This window comes from Bradysia coprophila, assembly GCF_014529535.1.
Source record: "Bradysia coprophila strain Holo2 chromosome X unlocalized genomic scaffold, BU_Bcop_v1 contig_117, whole genome shotgun sequence".
Lineage (NCBI taxonomy): Eukaryota > Metazoa > Arthropoda > Insecta > Diptera > Sciaridae > Bradysia > Bradysia coprophila.
This window is the reverse complement of record NW_023503292.1, coordinates 3,148,591-3,167,684: the sequence shown is the minus strand read 5'-3', so window position 1 is coordinate 3,167,684 and position 19,094 is coordinate 3,148,591. Positions and strand designations below refer to the sequence as shown.

Here is a 19,094-nt window from a genome sequence, read left to right as displayed (position 1 = left end):
TCTTTTCAAACCCAGCAAGATCGTTGATAGGAACAAAGTGTCCGTTTTTTTGTGGATGTTGTTATGTGTTTGCTTTATTCCGATCATCTCTTTAATTTGTCGCCGTGCTTTGTGGTTTCGATCCTTGAATAAGACTTCACTCCATTTCGGTGTGTGTTTCCAAACGATTTTTCGTCTCGCCTGCATATCTCAGATCACATGAGCAAGGAATGTTGTATACTACTTGTATACTTTTGGTACTTCATCTCTCAGACGCGCGTACACATGATTGTTCAGATTATTAGCACCTTTTTCAACAATTAATTTGTCTGTTTCTTGGAAAATGGCTTTAATCTGTTCAAAAAGGCCTTTCACGTACGGGATTGCGACAAACTTTCCTTTTTTTTCCGTCTTTTGTATTCTGTCGTCATTGCCATTCTCTTGATTCTTTCTCAACGTTTGATCGATCGTTTGTCGTACGAATCTCTTCGGGTAACCATTCTTTAGAATTTTGATTGTGTTACGTTTGTTGTTTGTATGAAAACAGCATGTTCGAGTCGAAATTCAAGTATCTGATAATCCATAGGTCCAAGAAAGCCATTTTTCTGTCTTTCTCTACCTCCACGGTGAATTGGATGTTTTGGTTGAACGAATTGAAAACTTTTTTTTACATTTTTTTTGTAAAAAGATCACCAATTACCACTAATTTCAAGTTCTCAAAATCCAAACCGTACATAAAGTATTCGAGAAAGTCAAGATTTTCCAATCAGCTACATACCAGCCGAAACTCCAATTATTTTGGCAGATTTTTCGAAACCTGCACTAGTTTCAAACTTTTCCATGGTCAATAAAGAAGAAAGTTGAAAAATCTGACAGTAAAATGTGAGCCAATGGAGCAAAAGAGAAGCATATAAAAACACTTTTCCAAAATATTATTTTCTTTTTTTTTATCGACATCATCGTATGCGAGCGTAGCGATGGAGTTTACTTTTCAAACGAGCCCAATTTTTACAAGATACCACAGATTTTTTCGAGTCAGTAGTCAACTATTAGTTGTCTACCATGCTTTCTCACACATGAAATATGCACGCCTGTTGGTTTTGCTCAATCAATTCTGTTATGTTTTTTGATAAAAATGTATTTTTTCTCGGACTTGTTGAAACGAAATCATTCCCAATTACCTCTACTTTGCGCCGAAAAATAAGGAGAAAATAACCGGCGGCGCAGTGTTTCATTTTTATCGGCGGCGGTGCTATCGGCTGAACAATTTAAAATTTCGACCGGCGGCGGTTGAATTTTTACTGAAAATCTAGTCCAAGGATCCAAATTTAATTTTTTTTCAACAACATTCTATTCAACCTTTTAAATGAAACAAAAATTAGGAAAAACGGATCAAATTTAATCGACTTATATGCAAAATACATATAGGGCCGAGTAGCCTTTCACTTCTAAGGCCCTAACTCACGGTCCACTCACCCGATTTTAAAAAACATTTCCATTGTTCATTTTGCCATACTTATCACCAAAAGACCTTAAATCACTTAGATGGCCCTAACTCACGAAGGCCTTACTATTTCGACTATCTTTCAGGGAATCGGATTTGACTCAAGATATCGATGTGACAGACGGACAGACAAAATGTTTATTGCGGATTCGTCATCTATGAACATAGGCAAACACTTTGCCCTTACTGTATGCATCGAATTCCATCAATTACACACGGCATCGTAATCCTATAAGCCCCTTTGTTCTTCGTACGGGGCTAAAAATTTTTTGAGAATAAAACTTACTAATGTGTTTTGGTAGCCCAGTCCGCATTCTTCCTTTTTTGACAAAGATGATGTAAGTAGTTGCGCGTCCATAGCTTAAATAAAAAAATAAAAAAATTAACCACACATATTTATTTGAAAAGTTTAAAGTTTAAATCAATTAAAAGGAATTTACAATACCGATCGACAAAAAAAAAGTTTATAGAAATCGGATCAGATTTTTCGTTAATTTCGCCAATCCGAACTAAAATACTTCAGAGTGTCGGTGTTAAGATCTCGGCCTAATAGGGGCGACCCTACCATGCCCATTTTCGAACTTGACCTTACTTTTGTCGATACCAATCGGGGAAAAAAAGAATTTTGAAAAAAAGTTGTGATTTACTCAAGCTAGAGGGGTCACGGACAGACGGACATTTTTAGCCCCGTACGAAGTACTGGGGGCTTATAAGATTAATATGCCGTTTGTAACACGTCGAATTGGAAGCAGACAGTAAGGGCAAAGCATTTGGTTATGTATATAGATGACGAATCCGCAATAAAAACAAGGCATCAGAACAGTCGGAGCGTTTGCTGCGACTTAGCCCCGTACAACCCGTAATCCTATTTCGTATAAAACCATAATACTTCCGTAGCCCTAAAAAGCCCGGAACCCTAATACGTCTACAACCCTCTAATGCGTCTGTTACCAAAATGCAAGTCAAGTTGGGCATTGTCAAATTTACTGAAACTGTTCATTTTTAAAATTACGAAGTACCTTTCAAATAAAACAATTTCCTTGAGTAAATCACAACTTTTTTTCAAAATTCTTTTTTTCCCCGATTGGTATCGACAAAAGTAAGGTCAAATTCGAAAATGGGCATGGTAGGGTCGGCCCTTCCAGAGCTAGGGCCCTATAGGTGTTTTTCAGTCTTTCGACGATATCTACCGAAATACGCGCGCAATAGCTGCTTGTAATATATCAAATGAAAGGTATTGACGAGTAGAACAAACTTGCTGAACATCGTTTTTGGGTAAGATTCAACGCGGGCTTGTTGGGAGGGCTCAAAGGTTGTTACTCGTCCCTAAGTGTTTTTTGCACATAAATCGAGTAAATCTCATCCGATTTTGCTAGATTTACGTTTTTATGAAAGGTAATTGAATACCGAAGAGAACGTGTCGAAAAAAGTTTCAAATTTGGACCCTTGGACTAAGGCCGCTACTCGGGCCTAAGTGTTTTTTGCACATAAATCGAGTAAATCTCATCCGATTTTGCTAGATTTAGTTTTTTATGGAAGGTAATTGAATACCGAAAAGAACGTGTCGAAAAAAGTTTCAAATTAGGGCCCTTGGACTAAGGCCGCTACTCGGCCCTACGTGCTTTTTGCACATAAATCGAGTAAATCTCATCCGATTTTGCTAGTTTTTGTTTCATTTGAGAGGTAATTGAATACCCAATGGAAAGTTGGCAAAAAATTTTGGGTTTCTAAAATAATGTCGTAAGTTGTTGGCTTTATTTGAAAGGTACTTCGTACGGGCTTTCGTAATTGCGCTATGCGCAATTTTAAAAATGAACAGTTTCAGTAAATTTGACAATGCCCAACTTGACTTGCATTTTGGTAACAGACGCATTAGAGGGTTGTAGACGTATTAGGGTTCCGGGCTTATTATGGCTACGGACGTATTATGGTTGCGGACGAAATAGGATTACGTGTCGTACGGGGCTAAGTCGCAGCAAACGCTCCGACTGTTCTGATGTCTTGTTTTTATTGCGGATTCGTTATCTATGAACATAGACAAATGCTTTGCCCTTACCGTCTGCTTCCAATTCAACATGTTACAAACGGCATATTAATCTTATAAGCCCCCAGTACTTCGTACGGGGCTAAAAATTAGACTGGAAACAACAAACATTTTACCAAAAAAAATCTGCGTCGCAAAGTGGCAGATGTTCAGGAACAGACCTGCAAGAAAATTTATCTTCAGACAAAGAGACGGACTTTTTTCTTGCTGATTCTGGACAACCACAATAGGTTTCCCCTTACGGAGGCCGATAAATTTGGCGTTTTGCAAATGTATGCTCAAATGTATAAGACCCTAACACGGGTCTAAAAATCTATTAAGGCCACTCTGTCTATCTGAGGAACACCTTATTTAACATCAAAAGTCTGAGATTTCCAGTTTGCAATCTTTTCAAACTGATTGCGGCCACGCAAGTATGAATTAAGTACAAACTCACCTCAAGCAAAAACAAATAAATACCCAACTTGAACAATTTTACAATCAACCCATCATGTTGGACGGCATGTTTCGGCAGAGATGTTTACTATAGATAAGTATTCTAATTGCTTGTGTAATAATATAATGAGAAGACATTACGTTATTCCTTAAAAGCAATACAAAACTTCACTTGGCTGAGGTCGCTACTTGTTTAAAGATTTTACCAGTTGAAATTTTTTTCACACACATAAAATGTTTAGTTTTCTGGTGCAAAATACAAGAAACCATTTAAGATCAATGCTGTCGAAATTCGTGGGTCTGATAAGTTGTGAATTTAAATAAAGTAGAAGTTGTAGCATTATTAAAAATTGTTTTGATATATATTAGCATATATATAAGGGGTCATTCAAATAGTGCGCACGTACTTAAGGGGGGAGGGGGGGTCTGAAATTGGAACTTTTTATATGGAAAATCGCGTGCGAATCGGGGGGGAGGGGGTCAAAAAATGACCGCACACTGCGTGCGCACTTTATGAATGGCCCCTAAGCATATGTTTTGTCTTCATTTAAGGTTAGGAATTTCAATCAAAAAAATTCACACTTACTGTTGTTTTTTTTTTTAATAAAGCACAATTTTTTTTATAACATTGCAAATTTTTTATCGGTATTAAGCACAAATCTGTTTATAACTTTGCAAGTTACTATTAAAGTAATTCAGATTGTTCACTCTAACAACTCTTACATAAATGAGTAATCTAACACGAAGTGAGAAATGAGTATAATTTGATTACATTTCAAACCACACACACGCCAAACACTTTTGGTGCTTATTTGTTTGCGGGCTTTGCGTTGAAAAGTTGATAAATGAATTAAAATAACATATCAAAATGAAATAAATACGTATTTCAAGAGCACTTTTTTACATCATACACTTGTATTCGTAAATTATCGTCACTGCAGACTCAACTTTAAGTTGAGGTGGGGGTAGATAGATTCAAACGAAACAAATGTTCAATATATTATCAATATTTTTTTTTGTCTTTAGCTGTAATTTTATGTGCTAATTACTGTATAGAGGACGTGTTTTTTTACTTAGTAAAAGATAATGTAACACCAAATTGAATATACATTCAAAAAGAAGCAAAAATCATCTGTATTCTGCGGAGTTGATAACATATTTACTTACCTATCCAAAAATATGCATGCTATACAAACCGTACAAATATCATTCGAATTTCTATCAATGTGTTGTTTGTAATTATTTTGCTTCTTTTGTATTGACTAATACTTATCAACAATATGGTATATATGAACAAGTTGATTACATAAATACTCAACTGATCAAATAATCGTAAAGTTAAGATTAGAACGAGCCGTCAGAACAGTTGGAGCGTTCGCTGCGACTGAGCCCCGTACGAACCCGTACATCTATTGCGTACGTGACCCTAGTTCGTCGGTCGCCCTACTCTTACCCTAAACCAACTAAACCTTTTCGTTACAGTGGCATCACTTTTCGTTTCCAGTGACATCAATTTTCGTACCCTTCTTCTTCTTCTTCTTTTTCAGCCTGTTTCTATCCACTGCTGGATGTAGGCCTCTCCAACTTCTTTCCATTTCGTACGATCCATTGCCATTTGCTGCCAGTTTGTACCTGCAATATTCTTAATTCCGTTTGTCCATCTCTCTGGTGGTCTACCTATAGCTCGTCTTTTATATGGTCGCCAGTTCATGATCTTTTTGGTCCAACGTTCGTCTGTCCTTCTTGCAATATGTCCCGCCCAGCTCCATTTCAGAGATGCTATTCTTTCCATGACATCAACGACCCTGGTTTGTTGTCGAATCCATTGATTCGTCATTCTGTCTCTGAGTGTTATTCCGAGCATACTCCGTTCCATGGCTCTTTGTGTCACTCTCAATTTATCTTCGGATGCTTTTGTTAAAGTTAACGTTTCCGCTCCGTAAGTGAGCACTGGAAGGACACAAGTGTCGAAAACTTTGCGTTTCAGACTATTATTCATTTTGCTTTTGAAAATTAGTCTGAGTTTTCCGAACGCTGCCCATGCAAGACCAATCCTACGTCTTATTTCTGCAGTTTGGTTGTCCAGACCTAACTTCAGTTTATGTCCTAGATATTCATAGCTGTCGACTCGTTCAATGACAGTGTCACCAATTTTGATTTCTCTATCGTCCCCGATGTTGGTCATGACTTTTGTTTTCGATAAGTTCATCTTGAGGCCAACTTTGCTCGCCTCTTCACTTAACTGTTGTAGCATAAGCTGAGCCTGACCTAGATTCGCTGCTATCGGTACAATGTCATCAGCGAAGCGGAGATTGCTCAGGTACTCTCCATTTATCTTTATTCCCATTTTACTCCAGTTTAACTTCCTAAAAATACTCTGCAGAATCGCCGTGAATAATTTCGGTGAAATGGTGTCACCCTGCCTTACACCTCGGCCATATCGAATTGTGTTGGAGTACCTTGAGTCTACTCTACATTCGTCTAATGCGTCCAATATCGACCATGTTTCCACTGAATCGAAAGCTTTTTCGAAGTCTATGAATAGCAAGACTATGTCGATGTTGTATTCACGACACTTCTCAATAAGCGTTCTCATCACCTGCAAATGGTCGTTTGTGCTGAAACCAGATCTGAAAGCAGCTTGTTCAACAGGTTGGTAGAAGTCGAACTTGTTAGTGTTCCTCTTCGTAATGATTTTCATAAACAACTTGTAGAGTGTTGACAATAGGCTTATGGGCCGGTAATTTTCCAGCTTTGTTATGTCTCCTTTTTTATGCAGCAATGTAATTACCGCATTTTCCCAGGCTTCTGGTACTTCTTCCCATTGAAGACATTGATTAAACAAAGCCGTGATTGCCTTTAATAATGAGTCTCCACCTAGTTTAATGGCTTCCACTGGAACACCATCTTCTCCGGGAGACTTTTTGTTTTTCATCTCGGCTACTACGGTCTTGACTTCATCAACAGTTATGTCGGGCATATCCTCCGATCCCACGTTTCTTATTATTGGTCTATCTTCGGTTTCTTCCGTTGGACTCTGTCTTGCTGAAGAAAACAAATTCTCATAAAATTCTGTTGCAATGTTTAATATCGCATTTCGATCCGTTTGGATCGTTCCTGTTTTGTCTCGTAGTTTGAAGATTTCTTTTTTGGCGTTTGTCATTTTTCTCCGTAGGACTTTCATATTGCAGTTAGCTTCAATTATGTTTTGAGCCAATTGGACATTATATTTTCTTTCATCTGATCTCCTTGCTTTGTTGATACTTTTAGACAGGTTCCGGTATTCCACCGAATCTCGTCCTCCGTTTTTTACCAACTCTGCTCTGCTTGCGATCAGGTCTAATGTTTCTCTGCTGAGTTTTGATTCTTTCCCTTGGACGGATTTGCATTTGGATTTCATGAAACCCATTATTGTATCGACTTTGTATCGATTTTGGTATTCAATTCGTCCAATGTTTCACATTGATTGTTGACGTTATCTAATTCGGCAGTCATTTTCGTAGCAAATTCTTCATTTTGTGTGTAAAGCCGTTGTACGTCAATCCTTTCACTTTTCTGAACTAGTTGTGATCTTTGAAATCTGGTATTTAACGTGACTCTTGCACGAACCATTCGGTGATCACTACCGGTTGAAAAATTGTTTAGGACCGTAACGTTCTTAACGGTTGACTTACAGCCAGTTATGATGTAATCGATCTCATTTTTCGTTACACCATCTGCACTAGCCCAAGTCCATTTCCGTTGAGGCTTTCCTGCAAAAAATGAATTCATTGAGTACAAATTGTGTTGCTGTAAGAAGTTGAGTAAAGTAGTTCCACGCTCATTTCTTTGGTCGTTGCTAAGAGCTTTCTCGACATCTTCATAGAATCTTTCTACTTCTTCGTCATCATGAGTGGACGTGGGTGCGTAAACCTGAATTAATTTGACACTGTATCTGTTATTTATCTTCAGGCTTACGTATATCACTCGATCGGATATGCTTTTCGTGTGAATTATGCGATCCGACCACCGCTTGTTTATGAACAATCCGACACCGTGCATCAGCATCTGACTGTCACTTCCTCGGTAGAAGAATGTATGTCCTGATTGTAATTTCAGGCATTCCTCTCCAGGTTTTCTCACTTCGCTCACTCCCACAACATCCCATTTTATCTTTTCTAGCTCTTCTTCCATTTCTTGCATTTTTTGTCTTGACGACAATGTTCTGGCATTATATGTGGCAATGTATAATTCGTTATGGCTTCGTTTGAAGGTTTTTAGCATTAAAACACCACGCTTGCTACTGCGGGTTGGTGAGTATGAAAGCTTTACTTTGCTCGCCCCCGGTAATCCTCGAGCTCTGACCCGCACATTTCTGCACGTTCGGGGACCACCGTGCTATCAAAGTGCACAGTGCCCGACGGGGTAGTGTTACTCTTTTTGAACATTCTTTTCCATAAAGCTTTGCCCATTCTTTTGAACCTATCTGAGCAAAAGGTTATTCGTCCTTTAAAAGCTTAACCTAGTAGCTAATAAGAATTCTGGGATCGTTCTATCCTTTGGCTTCCTGATCGTGTTGTTTCACCTCAACGTTGGTCCCTTAACCCCAATTCTTTCGGCTTCCAGCTCACGATTCATTCAACATTAAGATTGATCTATCTAATCCTATCTTATTTACTGCTACGTCCTCGTTAAACTTCATTCCCTCCACTCTTTTTCAAACTGGCTTGGGACAGTCTTTGGCGGTACCTTTCGCGATTAAATTTAATTCAAGAAATTTCTAAGCTAGGCTTTGATTTTCTTCCATAAATGGTCTCAATAGAAGCCACACACACTGAACGGTCCTTTATAGTCCGTAGAATAAGAATGTGTGTTCTTAGTATTGAATCGACAAATGTATCGTAAATTCTTTGAATTACCAAATCTGAAAAATTTTAATCAGTAGGGTAAAGGTTAGTCGTGCTTCTATACATCTAAGATCTTTACGTTGGATCCCTCGATATCTTGAACTATGAAGGGTCCAGCATAAATTTCTGCATGTTTGTCGTATGGTTCTTTTACAATTTTTACTTCATCATTGATAGACAAATCAAGCGATTTTGCGTTCTTATCATAATAGTTTTTATTCCTAACTTTCATTTTTTCAATGAGTTTTTGAGCTTCGATGTGCGCCTTTTGTAACTTATATTTAGCTTCTTTTTGTTCTTCGACGTATGACCTGAGGTATTCATTAAAAGTTCGATGGTGGTATGGGGTAGACTTGTCATGTTCTATGTGTAAGAGAGAACATAGTTCTACTACAATTGAGTTTACATACTCAGGGCCTAAATCAGTAAGAATCTTTTTCATTAGACCGTAGGTCAGAATACATTTTTTTTTTCAAAAACACCTTTATTGGTATGAATAGTACAATCTTAACTATTTGTTAATTTATTACTAGGGTTGAGTTGTACTATCTTCCTTTTACTTGCGTAATTAGAAGAAAGTAAGACTTGTGTGGGTTTTACGACCAAATGGTCGAGTCCCTATGCGGTGTGCTGTTTTCATCCTTCATGTCAGTTCGTGGGCTTTAACACGTTTCAGCCTCCTTATTTCATTTGTAATATCTAGTAATAAGATGGCTTCTACGTTGGTGTGGTGAAGCAGTCTTTTTTCGTGTTTGATGGCGTTTTCCCGAATTACATCGGCAACCCATTGTATTTTTAAATCTTTGTGAATTTCTTTGTTTGTCACGTAACGATATGCGTTGGTGATCATGCGAAGAAAGTTGTTTTGACTTGTTTGGATGATATCTGTGTTTGATTTTTTAGCACAGCCCCAAAGAGTAGAGCCGTACATCCAGATAGGTGCGAAAATTGATTTGTAAATCAATCTTTTACAACACAGGTTAAGTTTAGAGTTGTATCCGACTAACCAGTACATTTGTCTCGTTTTGTGTTTGATTTGCTCAGCTTTTTGCTTCACATGATGTTTCCAGTTTAGTTTGTTGTCCAGGTTTAATCCTAGATATTTAGCTGACTCTGCCTGCGGAATGGGAATCCCATTGAGGTAAATGCGGAGATTGCTGTTTATGTGACGCAATGCGAAAGTGACGTGATTAGATTTTGACTCATTGAGTTTTATTTTCCAATCGATGGTCCACTGATTTATTTTATCCAAAGCATTTTGTAAATGTTTAACTGCCTCCGACTGCGATGTATCTGTTGCCATGATCGCTGTGTCGTCTGCGAAGGTTCCAATGAAAGCGTTTGTGGTTACAGATATGTCAGCAGTATATATAGTGTACAAGAAAGGTGCCAATACACTTCCTTGTGGTACTCCTGCTAGTATTGGATAGAAGTTTGAATAGGTTTCTTCGTCTTTTACTCTGAACGTTCTCTCTGATAGGTATGATTCAAGCAGTTGACAGTAGTTGCCTGGAAAGAGTGTACTCGTTTTATATGTGAGTCCTTCGTGCCACAGTTTATCAAATGCCTGTGATACATCCAGGAATGTTGCCGGGCAGTACTCCTTTTTTTCGAATGCACTCTCAATTTTAGTAGTGAGTCTATGAATTTGTTCAATTGTTGAATGGTTGTTTCTAAAACCGAATTGAAAATCGGGGATTTTCACCAAAGGTTTTAGTCGTTTTATCAGCAACTTCTCGAATATTTTTGAGATTGTGGGTAGCAGTGAGATCGGCCTGTACGAGGTTACTTTTTCCGGCGGTTTATCTGGTTTTCTTAGCATAATTACTTGCGCAATTTTGAAGCTTTTTGGTACATATTTGAATTTAAGGCATGCATTGAACAGATATGTAATCATGTACACCGCATGTGCTGGTAGTTCTTTCAATACTCCTGGTGCTAATTCATCTATACCTGGAGCCTTTTTCTAGTTTAGTTTATCTATTTCTGTTGCAATTTCATATGGAGTGAATTTTTTGAACTTTTTGTCAGGTCGGTAGGTTGGTGTTGTGTCTACATTTGATTGTATGTCATTGTGAGGTTGAAAGATTTCTACAAGATGTTTTGCAAAGAATTCCGTTTTTTCAGTATCCTTTCGTAACCAAATACCTCTGGAGTCTTTTATGGGAGGGATTTGGACGCATGGGCGTTTGAATCGTCTCGTCGCTTTCCATAGAGAGTAGTCTCTATCTTTACTCGAACTTAAATTGCTTAGGTAGTTTTCAAAACCTTCTTGTCTATACTGCTTTGTAACTTTATTAACTCTGTTACTAATATTGTTGAAGATTCTTTTGTCACTTTGGTTTCTGCTCCTATGCCAAAGTCTTCTCGCTTTTCTCCTTTCCTTGATAAGCTCTCTTATTTCGGCTGGATAATTGATTTCGTGAATAAGTTTTTCTTTTGGTTCCGGAGTTGCTGTTCTTGCCGCAATTTGCAGAAGACTGATAAAATTGTCCGTTTGTAGATCAAGCTCCTGTTTTGATTTCAGGCTAGCGTTGAGGTTGATTGACTCTTCTACTAAATTTCTGAAGAGTTCCCAGTCGGTGCATTTGTTAGTAAGATTTTCTTTTTTCTTTTTTAGTATGCCTGTAGCATTGAGATTAAGAATCACTGGTGTATGATCTGAAGTCAGGTCCACCATGTTTACTACTTCCATGTTGTTGTGTGATATTCCTCTTGAAATGAAGAAATACAATAGATCTGGTACCTTTTTCTGGTCTGTAGGCCAGTACGTTGGCGTACGGCCGGAGTGGTAACTACAGTTTTCTTTTTTGATTGCGTTTAGAAGACCGTTGCCTTTAACCGGAGTTATCAGCCTCGCTCCCCATGCTGTGTGTTCAGAATACATTTGGTCAATATAGCTTTTGCTACTGTTGTAGCCTCTTTATTGGGTATTGGTATCATAACCAAGTATTTACTTAAGTCACAAACTATTGTGATTGCATATTTGTTACCATTGTGAGAAATAGGTAACGGACCAATAGTGTCTACAACTACCACGTCAAACGGTTCCTGTGGAGTTTTCGTAAGAACCAATAGTTCTTTTTTTTTAAATGGCCACCAAAAATTTCATTGTTGTGAAAAAAGTTCAGTAATTCTTTTCGTTTTTGTTCGTCTAGTACGGTAATACGTTTTTTGATCAGCATAAATTGTATAGTACTCAGAGTATCATTACAAATATCCTTAAACTTCTGGACTGAAATGTAACGAAAGATTATATCATTCATTGACAGCTGTATTTTGATCAATTTATGACGTACTGCAGTTTTTTCTAATGTTTTCTAAGGGCTGTTTTCATAACCGCATAATCTGTGAGACCAGTCAAACTAAAATAAAATTTTAAATAATTGTTTATGCCCTTGAAATATGATTATGCTTAGTTCAATACTTTCATCATTGTTAGCTAACTTATTAATCGTGCACTTCATTTTTGGTAATTTCTCAACCTTTGAGTTCAATTGTTCAAGTATAGGGATATAGTGAGGGAGCACTTCGTTTTTTGAGACAACCTTAGTTGTCAAATTGTCAGTCCTCGCATTTTTTGACATTGATCTAGTAATAGCCAGTACGGATGTAGTTTTTCCATACAGACCTACAATATCTTGCATTTTGATGCGTGAGAGCGCGTCCGCCACCACGTTTTTCTTGCCACTTATGTGTTCAATAGAAAAATCATACTCTTCCAGATCAAGTCTAACTCTCAATAACTTTGGAGATATATTCTTGTGAGTGAACAGATAAATCAATGATTTGTGATCTGTCCTTACGAGAAACGATGTGCCATAGACATATGGGCGAAATTGAGTCAAAGCGAAATGAATACCCAGGCACTCTTGTATTGGTGTAGACTTCAGTGCATCGGCTCTGGGCCAAGATTTTGAAGCGAATGCTATTGGTAAGTCATAAGGTTCCACACAGTTCAGGTGAAACTGTTTATCCGAGCTAAAACTCTATATACTGTATAGGCTAACCTGACCTGTTACAATTTTAATAAAACTGAAATAGTATAAAGCAGTCGTAGATATATTTAGCACTTTACTGAAACTGCAAAACAATATCACAGTAACCAGTAGCCAGCCTATCATTAAATTTTGAAAATTTAATTTAAATCTCGGCAACCATTTTAAGTTGAGATTATTCCGACCAGAAAAAACAGAACATGAAGCGAGATCACGATGAGGTAGGTGATGCTGGTCAAGGAGAAAATGAAGAAGGAGAGTCTAACGAAAATATTGGAGAAGCGGGAGGAAACGCCTCCGTTCCCAAGAAGAAAAAGCGTCACAGTTCCATTTGGAAGCACTACACTATAAAATTGGGTGATGACGGTTCAACTGAGTTCGGACATTGCAACTATTGCGCAAAGTAATTACTATCCAAAGAATATTTATATTATAAGTTGATAAAATCGAAAATATTTAAAGAACGTATAAGTTGTCGGGCAAGACTAACGGCAGCACCGGTAATTTAAACAGCCACTTGAGGAAAGCTCACCCTGATAGAGCGGACATAACGTCGGGTCCAGTCGATGAAACCTTTGTATTACAGCTATTGAATTTCAAATTTGAATGTTGAAAGTAAAAATTCTCATAATTCAGGTTTTCTCTCAAGAATCGTATCGTAAGGCTCTAGTTGAATGGATTTTAATGAGCAATCAGCCTTTTACTGAATGCGAGGAAGAATATTTCCTAAAAATGGTTAGGACTTTGAATCCTACTGCAACTACAATATCTGATCAGACCGTTAAGCGCGACATAATGAAGCTATTTGAAGAAAGAATTGTTGTAATCACGTCAATCTTAAGCAAAGTGCCGGGCAAAATTTCTTTTACTATTGATGCGTGGACGTCAAAAAACGTTATTGCTTTCATGGCTATTCGAGCACATTGGATCGATGAGGACTGGGCCATCAATCACTTATTGTCGACTTTTCATATATTGAAGGAAAACACAGCGGCCAAAATTTATGTAAACACTTTGTCGATTGCTTGAATAGATTCGACATCCCATTTTCAAAAATTATGGCGGTAACAATGGACAATGTTTATTCCAATAACACCTTTATGGATTTCCTGCAAAAACATGGAATTAATGTTGGCATCAATATTACCGCTTCCGATAATAGAGTCCGTTGTATGCCCCACATTCTCAATTTGGCCGTACAAATTCTTTTTGCTGAATTGAAGATTCCACTAAACAATGAAACCGACGAATGGGGTCATTTGGATAATTTAAACGTAATTTAGTTCCTCCTAGAGTTTTTGATCTTCTAAAGAGAAAGTTTCATTACAGTTCAATGGTGTTGATACACTCTCATCGGCCGATGAGCAAAATGATGAATGTGATGACGACGAAGAAGAAATACCCACTGACCACGATGTCGAAAAATCAACTGTTTCAAAGCTTCGAAAGCTCATAAAAAAAGTTCGGAAAAGTTGTCAAATGCGCGAGAAGCTGTGGAAATTATGTCAGTTTTATGACATCATATACTTAGTTCCGATAATTGACGTGAAAACTAGATGGAACTCCACTTTTGAAATGATTGAAAGAGCTGCCTATTTAAAAACACCGCTGCGAGCTTTATGTTCTAACGAAAAAACCTTGAAATCGTTACTGATGACCGAATCAGAGTTTGCGGAACTTGAGGTTTTGCAAACACTTCTGCAAAAATTTCATCGATCTACGAAGCTTATGTCAATGGAGCGCCATCCAACAATCTGTGCCTATCTACCGACATTGGACTGGCTGTTGGAATCACTAAAATCCTTTATTAAAGACAATACGGGAGCACTGTCCTTTGCGGCACAAAAAAGCCTAGGAAAACTAGAAGAATATGAAACTCAACTTCAGTTGCAGTCGTCGAAACTTCCTTTTTTGGGAGTTTTCCTAAATCCAGCTTTGAAGTTAAACTTTTTCAAAGAACACAACTACAGCAAGTCGTCAATAAAGGAGATCCAAAATGTAATTTGTGAGCGTTTGGAAACTGATTACAAGGATGAAGCAGAAGACAACAGCCAGGATAATTCCAACGAAGAGAGTGACGAGTTTTTTTCCTTTATGTTCAAACGGGCGAAGAATTACAAAGAACCTAAAGAATTTAAGAAATATTTAAGCTTTCCTCTGTCGACTCCTAAAGTGGATGTTTTGGAATATTGGCGTTGTCAACAAACTGAGTTACCTCAAATGGCACGATTAGCTCGCGATGTTCTTCCTGTTCAAGGCTCATCAGTTGCCGTTGAACGAGACTTTTCAATGGGAGCCGATTTGATTGTTCCTACTAGATGCCGATTGAAACGTGAAACCATTCGAGCTATTATGTGCCTCAAGAGCTGGTTTAAAAGTTCCCTCCCGACAAGTAATTGAATTCACAAATTTATTAACACTGAACTGAACCAACTGAACGAGTTCCGTTTCAGATGTCAAGAACGTCAGTACCATAAAATAGCCCGTCCAGATTCTTGTCGTTTCGATTTTATTTTTGCTTTTCCTGTTAATTATTTTTATTCCTGTCACCGTCACCGTTTTGGAAAATTTGAACCATCATCATTCAGTAAGTAAATTTCAGAATTTATTTTAAAAAAATCAGCTAAAACACGCTGTACAAATATAGATTCGCGTAACAACTAGTTCTTGAACGGTTGAACAACGAAAAGTTTTTTCGACCAACAAATCGAATGCAGCTGTGGGTATCAAGTCGTAAACAAAAAAAACGTTTAATGAGCGTGCATTCCACGGACCAAAAAGCCATTGTATTCCATTCACTTTACTGTAATATTGAATACTTGCTGTTTGTCTTTTTGTTTAAATAAATACAATTCACATACCAGCCAAAGATTTAGAATTCATTCCAAATTCCAAGAAAAAAAATTGGGTTTGAACCTCATTGCGTGTCCATTGATCAGAGAGATATAATGTCAACTAAACCGAAGTCATAACAATGACTACAATGACTCAGATAAGTCTTTTTGATTAATTTTTCAATTTTATCACTCGAACGAACAGAACCATATAGCTAGTATCAATTTTGTTTGCTCTTATACTGTGACCTCGAAGATGAGGTAACAGCAATATTTAAACATATTTATTAGCACATCTGAATCTAACTCAGTTTTCAACTGCTAAGACTAAAAACCGATTAAACAACTTCAGTTTGGGCAACTTAGATTCGAATCATTTCAGGTTACTTGTAAATCATACGGTTTGATCTAAATCTGACCTGTGAGAAACCTTAGTAAGTCATCATTGTCATGTAACTGACTGAATACTGCTCCACATCCCATGGCGGATGCATCCACTGTTATAATGAATTGTTTATGAAAATCAGGATATGCAAGAATAGAAGGATTGAGTAACCTATCCTTAAGAATCAAAAAATTCTCATTGCATTCCGTAGACCATCGAAACGGAACATGCTTCTTTGTTAAATAGCTCATGGGTTTCGTAAGTATAGCAAAATCTTTAATAAACTTTCTGTAGTAATTGGCAAACGCAACTAAACGTTTTACCGATTCTTTGTGATGAGAACTTGGGTAATTTTTCACTGTCGAAGCCTTAGGGGCCATTCACAAATTACGCACTCACCTAAGGGGGAGTGGGGGGGTCAGAAATCAGGCATTTTAATATGAAAAACGCGTGCGAAACGGGGAAGTGGGTCAAAAATTAACCGTCCATCGCTTGCGTAATTTGTGAATGGCCCCTTATCAGGATTTGGTAAGATTCCTTTCGGGGTGCATAAATGGCCTAGAAAAGTCACCTCTGGCCTAAAGAATTGACACTTCCTCGGGTGTATTTTCAAATTACACCTCCTCAAAGTTTCAAAAACAGATCGTAAATTTCTCAAATGCTCTGCTTCTGATCTGCCGATGATGATGACGTCATCAATGTAAAGAAAAGCTCTGTCTGGTGGTATACCAGAAAACGCAATAGCCATCATTCTGGAGAAAGAATTAGGACTTATATTTAACGAAGTGACTATTTACAGGCGCCTGCGAATTGTCTTTACATTCGAGAAAATGCTATTCGTAGGTGCTGGCGAATAGTCAAATTAGTATTGAAAATGCTATTCGCAGGCGCTGGCGAATAGTCAAAGTTTTATTGAAAATGCTATTCGCAGGCACCATCACATCGTAGTTCATAGAAACAATTGATGTGAGATTGGTTATGAGCGCAAATGATAGGGGGTGGTGAACTGATGTCATTATAGAACCAATCAGCCGACGCGGACCACCTTCCCTAGCAAGCTATGACAAACTATTTAAAAAATATTTTTCGTAGAAATGCCCATTGACCATTTTTCGAACGACCGTACGTGGGTGCAACTCATTGGTGAACAAACGAGCCCGCAGGCAACTTTCACTGATCTAAAACAAATATTTTTAATATAAATGTACATATATCCCGATGGAATTAGAATTTTCGGTATTTTTATCGTTGCGCTTTAGCAACGGACTATAGCAAAACGTATGAGGAAAGTCTTCTGATGTGCGACATTCTGAGTGTTCTTGTAATCTGAATAAGCCTAAAATGATATCTCGATACATTCTAATTCATTCTAATTGGATTCTTACTAATATTCTAATATTCTATAAATAATGTTTAACATTTTTTTTAATGGTTTTCATGGTAAATCTTCTTTTTATTGAAATATGAAACTTTTTTCTCAAAATCGCACACAGTCTATTGTATTTTCCTTGTACAAAATAGCCACAATGCGGCTACTAAAACAACTGGATTTACTTGGACATAATGGTCACAAAGCACTGTAGCTGTTGAAGCGATTGGATTTTCCTGATACAGAATTTCCACAAAGTGGCTATCAAAAGAAATGGATTTTCCTTGTACAGACCTCACGGCACTATGGCAAATAAAACAACTGGATTTCCTTATACAGACAGAATTACTATAAAGTATTGTAGCTATCAAAATGGGTTCAATTTCCTTGTACAGAATGGCCACAAAACCTGACCTGATGTGAACTTTTTTAGCCTAAACTGAATTTACTGAAATCTTAAAATCTGAATATATATTCAATCTGAAATGATCAGATCAGTTTCAGGTTCAGATTGATCTGACATTTTTAGGAAAGTTTCAAGTAAAATTTTTAGTTAAACAGATCACTTCAGATTTTAGCTCAAACTGAATCTGAAAAATCCGATCTAAAATTATCAGATTCGGAACAAATTCAGTTGACTTTTTTCAGATCAGATCAATCCAGGAACAATCTGTTTCAAGTCCTATCAGTTCAAGCCAGATGAGACGTGAGCACATGTACATCACATTTAGACTCATATGAAAAAATATTTTTAAATAATCGGTCAGGTGTGGTCAAGGAAGGTGACCCGCGGGCTGTTTCGTTCAACAATGATTTCAGCTCCCGACCATGTATCATTTGCACTTACAATCTAGGTCAGGCTCAGCTTATGCTACAACAGTTAAGTGAAGAGGCGAGCAAAGTTGGCCTCAAGATGAACTTATCGAAAACAAAAGTCATGACCAACATCGGGGACGATAGAGAAATCAAAATTGGTGACACTGTCATTGAACGAGTCGACAGCTATGTATATCTAGGACATAAACTGAAGTTAGGTCTGGACAACCAAACTGCAGAAATAAGACGTAGGATTGGTCTTGCATGGGCAGCGTTCGGAAAACTCAGACTAATTTTCAAAAGCAAAATTAATAATAGTCTGAAACGCAAAGTTTTCGACACTTGTGTCCTTCCAGTGCTCACTTATGGAGCGGAAACGTTAACTTTAACGAAAGCATCCGAAGATAAATTGAGAGTGACACAAAGAGCCATGGAACGGAGTATGCTTGGAATAACACTCAGAGACAGAATGACGAATCAATGGATTCGACAACAAACCAGGGTCGTTGATGTCATGGAAAGAATAGCATCTCTGAAATGGAGCTGGGCGGGACATATTGCAAGAAGGACAGACGAACGTTGGACCAAAAAGATCATGAACTGGCGACCATATAAAAGACGAGCTATAGGTAGACCACCAGAGAGATGGACAAACGGAATTAAGAATATTGCAGGTACAAACTGGCAGCAAATGGCAATGGATCGTACGAAATGGAAAGAAGTTGGAGAGGCCTACATCCAGCAGTGGATAGAAACAGGCTGAAAAAGAAGAAGAAGAAGAAGAGACTGAACTGGATGGTGATGACATAAGGACTGGAAGTGATGAGATCAAGGATATGTTCAT

General features: G+C 37.7%; 1 protein-coding gene and 1 long non-coding RNA gene across 4 annotated transcripts in view; both read right to left on the bottom strand.

The window, feature by feature from the left end:
• LOC119067041 (chloride channel protein 2) overlaps positions 1-5,036 on the bottom strand; it is a 228,147-nt gene extending 223,111 nt beyond the window's left edge. Inside the window, exons 1-2 of one of the 3 annotated variants that reach the window (XM_037169782.1) lie at positions 4,549-5,036; positions 1,770-1,843 (exon numbers count right to left, since the gene is read on the bottom strand). In XM_037169782.1, coding sequence (XP_037025677.1) covers positions 1,770-1,797 — 28 coding nt within the window. In that variant the 5' untranslated portion in view covers positions 1,798-1,843; positions 4,549-5,036. Of the gene's footprint in view, positions 1-1,769; positions 1,846-4,548 lie in introns of those variants that run through there. The other 2 variants (XM_037169784.1, XM_037169783.1) reach the window with 2 other exon arrangements.
• A 10,406-nt stretch (positions 5,037-15,442) lies between these two features.
• Positions 15,443-15,819, bottom strand: LOC119067059. Its single transcript, XR_005085849.1, has 2 exons — positions 15,708-15,819; positions 15,443-15,649 (listed from the first exon to the last, which is right to left on the bottom strand). It is a non-coding gene; the product is annotated as an uncharacterized LOC119067059 (long non-coding RNA).
• Positions 15,820-19,094: the final 3,275 nt, after the last annotated feature.